At 33.9% G+C, this 9,326-nt stretch overlaps 1 protein-coding gene across 1 annotated transcript; it reads right to left on the bottom strand.

The window, feature by feature from the left end:
- Positions 1-719: 719 nt before the first annotated feature.
- Positions 720-6,122, bottom strand: LOC148598830 (uncharacterized). The gene is made up of 2 exons (XM_088562376.1): positions 5,608-6,122; positions 720-2,618 (listed from the first exon to the last, which is right to left on the bottom strand). The coding sequence occupies exon 2, from the start codon at positions 2,613-2,615 to the stop codon at positions 1,116-1,118; it is 1,500 nt and encodes a 499-aa protein (XP_088418502.1). The 5' UTR covers positions 2,616-2,618; positions 5,608-6,122; the 3' UTR covers positions 720-1,115.
- Between the last annotated feature and the right edge of the window lie 3,204 nt (positions 6,123-9,326).

Here is a 9,326-nt window from a genome sequence, read left to right as displayed (position 1 = left end):
GGGCTCCGAATGGGACTTTATCTTTTTGTAATCAAAATCAATTTTGTGTGCACAAAATTAAATTCCGTCATGACGGTATCATTTTTGTCGTACTAAACTATGTTACAGACTTGTTTTATGATCACTTCATTTTGTAATGACGAAAGTCATTTTTTTATACAGAATTCAATTCTATTGTCACAAAAGTCAATTCTGTGTCAAAAGATTCAATTTTGTGAGAAAAGTCTATTTAGTGTCCAAAAAGTCAATTTTGTTTCTTTTGGATATGTTGTTGAAGAGAACTCCCCACTTGACATCCCATATGCCCCTCCAGCTCCACCTCCACTCATACCAGATCCTCCGCCTGCGATAGCAAATGAATTCTCTCTCATTTGGATGTAGTAACCGCGGGTCTCGCAGGTATCCGATTACTTCGAGCAAGGAATATCATATGGTTGCTGCGCTATTCCGCAAACTAATACTTTATTATACATTACTTACTTTTGCAGAATAGCTCTTGGATTTTGTGGCACTGAATCGGCATTTGTGACACAAAATTGAAATTTGTAGTATGTTATAAATTTTGTTAATCTGAACTCATTTTTGTTGAATGAAATTCACTTTTGTCTGTACAAAATTGAATTATGAATGCAAAACCAAAAGTCCCATTCGCCGCCCCGTAGTGTTCCCCAATAAATATTGATTCCCCAACAACACTACGATAGGAGTTTAGATTGTACTTTCTAGCTTTTCAGTTGTTTACTGCAAAATAAATTATACAACAATTTATATACACCAATTGGTACGGTGATGTACAAAATACTTATAAAACCGCTAAGATAGTCAATTTTGAAACATTTCAATATAAACTTTGTTGATTTATCAATAAAAACAGTTTAGAAATAAACATTATTAGATTCATACTACTATTTCAAGTTAGGTAATTTTTATATTTGTCCTTTTACCCAGTTCAGTGTGAGAAAACTGCTTATTTAATTGTCATTTTTTTCACAATTATTTTGTTTTATTGAACATCATTTTACTAATATGATTGTGATACATACAAGTCCATACACTTTTGTTCCAAGAAGAATTGGACTTTTCCTTTATTCCTATGAATGTCTTGTACTGTAAAGCTAAATAGAGTGTGACGACGAAATATCAGGTGACGACGACGGTCCGTCAAAACAAAAACAACAGATGCGTCGGAAAATAAAGTTACGGAAGTCTGTGTTCATGAATCCATAGATCATGGGGTTAACAGCCGAACTGATAAGAAACGACCGTATGAAGATCTGAAAAGCTACAAGTTCAGCGTCAGATAAAATGTCGACTTCATAGGTTGTTGCTATGGTTCTCCAAGTGACAAGAGCCAAATATGGTAAGAATGAAATAATAAACGCTATCGTGATCGCAATCATCATAACAGTGTACTGTTGAGTATTTAAACGCTTTGAAATAGACTTTCTAGGTTGTCTTTTACTCCACACAGCAACGCTTAAGCTGTTTTCAGACACATTTCTACTTATTTTCTCTTTACATTTTAAACTTTTCTTCTGGTTAGAGCTTTCTTTAGATAACTTAGCGACTGTCCGACCACTGGAAACATCTTGAAGAATTATTTCTGTCGAACGTCTGTTAAACTCGTTGTCATATTCGTCAGAACTCTTTGGATCGTTTTCAATGTAGCAAGTTTCATCAAAATCCACTGATTCTTTAGTGCTTTGCGACATATCACTTAGTTCTATATTGTTTTCCTCAAAATGATTTGATAAACGATTTTTCTTGTTATTATTGACAGTTTGCAACTCAGTAATGGTTGCTAATGGTTTATTATCGAACTCATCCTTAATTTGTACCTCAATGCCATAGCTTACTGACTTCCGTTTCGACTCGTCACGATCGATTTCTGTCGCTACACTGTCTGCCACACTGTAGCGTCTACTCGGAGGGTCTCTGCTGTTGTCATATTGTCTCGAAAAGCAACAACTAATATGAAAAAGGGTCCGACCGACCAATGAATAAAGAACAATAAGGGATGTCACTGCAACAATAAAACACAGAAAAAGCACTACGTTGTATATTGTTATTAACATTCGGTAATTATTATCACGGATCATTGTACAATCACATCCGGTTAGACCAGGAACTTTCGTTATGTTAACGCTTACAATGTTGTAAAACACAAGACTTGGCCAAGAAATACAGAAAGAAAATACACAGACGATGGCAATTATCGTCCTGGTTATCTGAAGTGTAAACTGTTTCCGCAGAGGTTTGCAGATTTTCCTGTACCGGTCTACCGCAAGTGCTATTAGAATTCCACCTGAACCAATCGTAGCGAAGTAATTTACAAACCGCAGTATCTTGCAAGCTGCCGCACTTTCGAATTTATAGAAATGGATCATATCGACAATTTCAAGTGGCATTGAAACGCAACAAATAATTAAGTCAAAGACGGCTAAAGCTAGGATAAAGTGGAACGACGACGTCGAACGAGCGCGGAAGCCATAGTAATAGATGACAAGTGGATTGCCGATGAGTCCGACGATCATGTAAATACAAACGATAACAATTGCAGGCATTATAGTTGTTGTCATAGAGTCGTTGATTCTGTCAATTTCGCTCTCGTTCATTTTCTAAAAGAGATAAAAGTGTGTAGTTTAGTTGATGAATTCGTCTTCAAATACTGACGACCCTATTCTACATTAATTGTCATATTAAGTTATTCAATTTCTTACACAAGCTTAACAAGTATGTTAAAACAAAAGTAAGAATTATAGAGTATGTTCTGTCATGATGTTTAATATCAGATAAATACATTGAGTCCAATACAAATGTCTTAAACATTGACGTACATTTTCTTCCTGGATTTTCTAACCACAGCATGCATACAAAATGTACATGTATATGAGTGATACTTCTTGTCATTACATCCTACTTATAGACCTGAAGAATTTCATACAGATATGAAGGAGGATAACGAGACTCCTATGAGGAAGATCGTTGTATACGGAAGAAACTGCTAATGACCGAATAACTATCTAGTTATATATTGTATTCCGGCTTTTCACCGAAATAGTTGAAGTGGGTGTGTTGGTGAACGAAAGTGGACGTGGTAATCACATGGTCTAGCTGACGCCATTGCTGGTTCATGCGAAGTAAGTGCAAGTTTCCCAAAGCCCTACAGCTCAGGTCATACTTTACTTGCATTAACATAGGAAGTCGATATTGGACTTCAATGACCAACATAACCCGCCGACAACAATTATAAATTCATAAATAATTGCGCGGATTAATCATAGCGATTTCGACATTTCAGTTGAACACATATAGATTTTATTTTAATTTGCGAATTTGAAAATAAATACCTGCATCAGCAAATAAATGGAAATATTACTTTCTACAATTCGAGTTTGAATAGGCGGCCGTATACTCGCAAAAACACAAACATTGCGTTGTAAAAATATTTTCGTTTTATTTTTGTTCCAGAATATAAAAATGTTCGATAATATTAACATTCAGTACACCCGAAAAGTAAAAAAATCCAAAATTGCCTATATGTTGCATATTTACCTCTCGGAAGTACTCGGCCCTGACTTGTATTTCTCAGGCACCATTAAACAATTTAGAGTTCGAGGCGCAAATCTGGGATTTTCAAGCTTATTAGAATAATTATAATTATGTTTTTTTTTCTGGAATTTGAAAATGGAGACAAATTACACATCTAAAAAAACACATTTTTGCATAATCTACACTTAAGATAAATTATTGTGACATGAATTAGTTTTTTATATATGAATTTCTCCTCGATAAAAATAGTTGGATTTAACATGTAACCGAGATAAGTATTCAAACTAACAAACTGACAAAAACAACATGGGATCAAATGTGTAATAAAAAGACAGGCCAAGATTTGTTGTGAAAAATTAAGCCGACAAAGTCAAAAGTCAGGACTGGAATTACGACGAAAATATATACGTGATCAGCCTTCAAACTTAAATCGAGAGATTGTGATATTTTGGTCAGGAGTTTAGACCTCAGAATAGAAGGGTTTTCTATCGATACCCTTTTCAGTATTATTCAGGGATTTAATGAGGATGAAAAAGTGGCCAACCGAAATAAAAATATTACTTCCAGGAGTCTAAACCGTCATAATTTCCCGGCATAGTTGATATATATTTCTACATGTACAAACGGGTCTCGATATACACAGGTCACGAAGCTGTAGCTCCGACAAAACTGAATGTCAGCATGAAATATCAAAGTGAATGGGGATTGGAAATGTATCCATTGTCCTAGAGGCGTTACCTCTTACCAAAACACAATGGACTTACCCTTAAAACCGAGTCGTCTTTATGATCTCCATACTATAATGATATACTTGAGTTATTCTTCATCTCAATATTAAACATTGTTAGTTACAAATTAGGTTAGATTTAAGTCTTCACGTTTGTCATTTATACCTGTACAGTAGATGTATATCATTGGAAGGTGTTACCAAACAGTCTGAGGTAGCTCTAGTCAGATTAGAAATCGTAGTACGTTTCATTCTTTTAACAAGAATAAGGCCGTGGGGAAAATAAGGTCAGAAGTAACCCTGGTCCATCAATTCAATAATTTAATTTAACTGTCTCTATCATTTTATGTTAGGGAAATAAAATATGTTTGCGAGTTGATGTATTGTATTTTCAATGAACCTAGGGTAAGGAACACAACTTTTGCAAATCATTGGAACGTTTGTATTCAGGATTTTACAACAATATCATGTGAGCATCAAAGTAACTTGGATTAATTTCATTCCGTTTCAAATGAAAGCTTGAAAGGTTCTGGTGAAATTAAATATGATACAAACATATCATTGATTTCAAGGGTTATATCCCTTACCCTAGGTCTGCCTAATTAACTGTTATGAAATAAATCCGTGATTTGAGTAATGTGCATATTTAACATTTAAAGAAAATCTCAAAATTTCAGCCTTGTATTAATCAGGATCCGTTGTCATTTAACCATTTCTAAAGTGTTCTAATTATGACTTGAAGGTCATACAAGTTGTACATGTACATCTATATGTGAACTGGTATGAGCCGTATAATTTCGACATCCCGAGCTTAATTAATATTCACACGAGTTTTAAAAGCTTGCTAAATAAGCATACAAAAAACATCTAATGAAGTCAACAATACATACGGAAAACAGAATCCTTAAGAACAATATAATTTATATCAGTAGTTTTTCTACCACCCCCCTTTTCAGTTCATCTCACCTGTTTTACCAAATGATCTTACCTTGAAGTTTATGAGCATATTTACAGGTAATTATCTGGATTGTTTTACCTGTAACAGCCTGAACTATTAGAAAACCATAAAATATGTCAACGCTTACTGTCTAGAAATCTATCAAATTGTTGTGTATTGCCTTTGTGATAGAATACACAATTGTTGCATTGTTTTATTGTTGTTTATTATGGGACATCATTCCTTCTCCTCTCTTATATCTTGAAATTAGTTAGTACTAGTTAGCAATTGTGTTTAGTGTATACTTCACAGGTTCAAAAGAAAGCATAAAACATACAAGCAGTGTCTTGCACATTGTGGTTAGTTTTTAAAATATTCCTATATTACGTACCTCTGCCTCTGGAATAGATGATCAAACATGAAACAAAATAAAATCCTCTCAGATAAAACCCACAAGAAGTATTTTAAGTTTCTCTCCTTTTCTCGAATTTTCGCTGATTGCAACTCTCAAATACACATTTGTTCTCGAATAGATGGCACTAGGTTACGTGTATAATTGAAAAATTCTTAATATGTGCATGTATTAATTTTTTGTTTACGATGAAATGTAAATGTTCACATGATCTATTACAGCAACCGTTAGTATAATGTTTCAAAATTTACTGCGGACAAATTCCGAAATTCCATACAGACACTATAAAGTGCAGAACAGAAGCAGTTCCTATCTAGGGAGAATTTCACTTCTATATTCACTGAACCATATAAACACCATTACAGAGTGACATGAATATTCAAGAAACAATTAATCACAGGAAAAACTTGTACCGCAAAAATTCTAAATCTATTATACTGTGACGAATAGTGGTTTAGTTATCTGCCCTTGATATTGAAGAATTCAATAACTGTACCAAGAGTTGATAATACGCTCTTAAAATGTCCTTCCCACTTTCGTTCTAAAAAAAAAACTATAATTATATAGTTAAAATAAGTATGCGCTTCGTAAGTGTCCTTCGTGAGTGGTTTATCAAATAAGAATACCATTTATAAGTTATTACTTTTCAACAAAGAACAGATTTTTTCAAAAGTTTAAGAATTGATGATTTTCTTTACAAATATATTTACCGGCTTGACCTCGGTTCGGATTGTATATTTAAATAGTAAGTGTTTAACTTTTTCCTTATACATATACTGACGTTTATCACTGCATACATGTGATTATTGTATAAACCCCTTATTGAATAAACTGCTTACTATTCAAGTAAAATGGTACCACGTTTATAAGTTATCTTTTAAATTTCGAATGAATCCTTTTACAAGCTAATTATTGGTCACTTTATTTTTCCTTCACAATAGAAAAATCTTCATTAGAAATCACTGATAATTGTAGTTCCAAACTGATGTTCTTTTCAACGATAAAAATTCAGCTATATAAGCGAATTTCGAAAATCTCTAGATTCGAAAGTTACAAATTAGAAATGATAATTATTTTACACGGAACTCGTTGTTAATGGAAACTGAGAATAAGGAAATATAGTTTTCCATTGGTTTTACAATAGAACACCCAGACTTTTACCACTTGAAAACTCCCGATCAATAATATGTATTTTGGAGCACAGGGCGAAGATCTATACAGCGGAAATGTAGAAATACATCAATATATACGTCGCACAGTCGCTTATAACAAGTTAATAGTTGTCTGTCTATTCTTTCTCCATCAGTTTTTTCCTGCCTGTTTGATCTTACAACTTGAAGAAGTAGGCATTAGAACGCACCGTGATCCCCTCCTGCTTTGAGAAGAACATCTCAGTTTATCTGATTTGTCACTAATCAAATTGATTCACCTTTATGAATCATATTACTGTCATTTATGAGTTGATTAAAATCTTCACTTTATCCGATCCTACATTTTAAATGAGAGAACGTTTAAACTTACTAATGTGAATACATTACAGGGTTAAGATTTGCCAGAGGTGCGAAAAACAAAGAGATCATTCGAACGATTAACATCCTCTGCTTTTTTTACGATTAGTAGATCGGGAACGATAAAGGCCGTTAGTATGTTTTCCGAATGACTTGGACCGTAAAAGTTGACATGAAATGCTGTATAATTTCAAGTTACGTGAGAATTTTATCCATTTAGAGAACATTACTGTGGTTAACAGTTGTTATTTCGGTCATAAAATTGTCATAGTCAACGATATAGACCGATATAGACGTACTTGTGTATGTGGCATAATGGGGGACCAACGTACTTGTTGAGGAGGGGACGTATATAGCATGTTATATGGAGGTGGACAGACAAAAAGCAGTTATGAACATTTATTAAACCTAAATTTGAACAAAATGATCAATCTAACTGCAATGAAAATATGAGAAAAATCGTGAAGTTGTTCTGGTTTAAAATGCCCTTACATTTTGTCATATTGAACATTTGCAGCTGGTATTTGTAACACATTTGAACTTGGTTAAAATTGGATTTTAACCATAAAAAAAGCTCATAAAATCCCAAATTTAACAATATTTTTTTTATTTCTTATAACAGATAACAGTATTACAATTGTTAAAGCGCGGGATACAATCATGATCAACAGAGCAAATATAGAGTGATGAAAATTCTATAATAAATTAATGTAAGAAGTAAATAAAACATTTTGCCCATCATCTCATAGACCAAATCTTTTTGTAACATCTCGTAGACCAACTCTTTGTAACGTGTCTGTGACGTCATCAACCTTTTTATCTGATTTACTCGTTGAATTTTGATACTATAATTAAATTTGGTCTACTTGAAATAACCTCAATGCCCGCGATGCATATTTGAAAATAACATGACTTAGTGTGCACCACGCAATTGAGGTTATTTCTTCATAGACCGAAAAAATATAGAAGTCATTCCTGAAATATTTTCCCAAAATCGCTTACGACGGACGCCCATTGCATTGGGGGGCCTAGATAATTGTGACGAAATTCGGACGGACACCGAAACAAGGTGATTCCAGTATATCATACACTCGTTGAGTCGGGGTACAAAAACGAAAGAATCAGAAAACCGTATATAAAATATACTAGAAGTGGGAAGTATATCAAATCAACAGAAAAGGAATTAATCATGAGCAACTCAATTTGTACCCAAATCTATTTAACACACAAGTCTTTAGGGTGCACTATACAGTTACATTAAGGCGCACTGTTTCGTTACCTCGGTCAAATGTTGTAAAACTTAAAATTAAAAGTTGAAATTTGGTGGATATATTGTTTTAATCTAGATAAGCATTTATACATAGACAGATGTAATATATGTTATGGTAAACAAGTGTAATTTAAATGAAAAATGGTATCCGGAACTTTTCAGTCCCCTGGCGTATTAGGTTCTCTCCTCAGCATCAGATGGCTGATTTTCAAAATACCTTAGTTCGCACGAGCTTTTGGGACTAAAATTGTGAGAGAATGAATCGAAAAGGGTCTTATTATTTTTACCTTTTTTCCACCTACTCCATACATGCTTTCAACCTGTGGTAGTGTCTAAGTGCCTGATTTTTTTTTTTTAACTAAAACTCAGTAATATTTTTTTCAGTATGTTACCATGGCTACTGGATTTTATAAGAATAATCACTAAATTACTTATAAATGACTTGAACCTCCATACACCAAGGATTTAAACAATATGTACTTTTTTATGACAAAACACTAGAAATTTCTGTGTGAACTGCCTCAAAACGGCTTTATTTCAACAAAATGAGACCAAATTTTCAGAAATGACCTAACTGTATTGTACTACTTTATTCAGGGCCGCAGCCAGGTTTTCCTGAATAGGGGCTGCGAACTGATCAATGATAAGCAATTTTACTTGGTTATCTGGTATGATTTACCTTAAAGTACAAGCTAATATTTAAGTTTTTTTTTTCGACGGGGGGAGGGAGGGTGCGATCGCACCTGTCGCACCCCCTGACTACGGCATTGTTATTCAACGAATGAATTGAAACATGATCTATCGATACGAATTCAGAGGAGAGAGAACATGCTTCCGCATTGACAACGACGGACACACAAAAGAAGTACGAAGGATGTCAATTTACTACTTAATACAATGTTGAGGCCCGTATATACATT

The sequence above is a fragment of the Perna viridis genome, chromosome 14, assembly GCF_037379345.1.
Source record: "Perna viridis isolate PV_CMFRI_1.1 ecotype Kerala chromosome 14, ASM3737934v1, whole genome shotgun sequence".
Classification (NCBI taxonomy): domain Eukaryota; kingdom Metazoa; phylum Mollusca; class Bivalvia; order Mytilida; family Mytilidae; genus Perna; species Perna viridis.
This window is presented reverse-complemented; position numbering and strand designations above follow the sequence as displayed.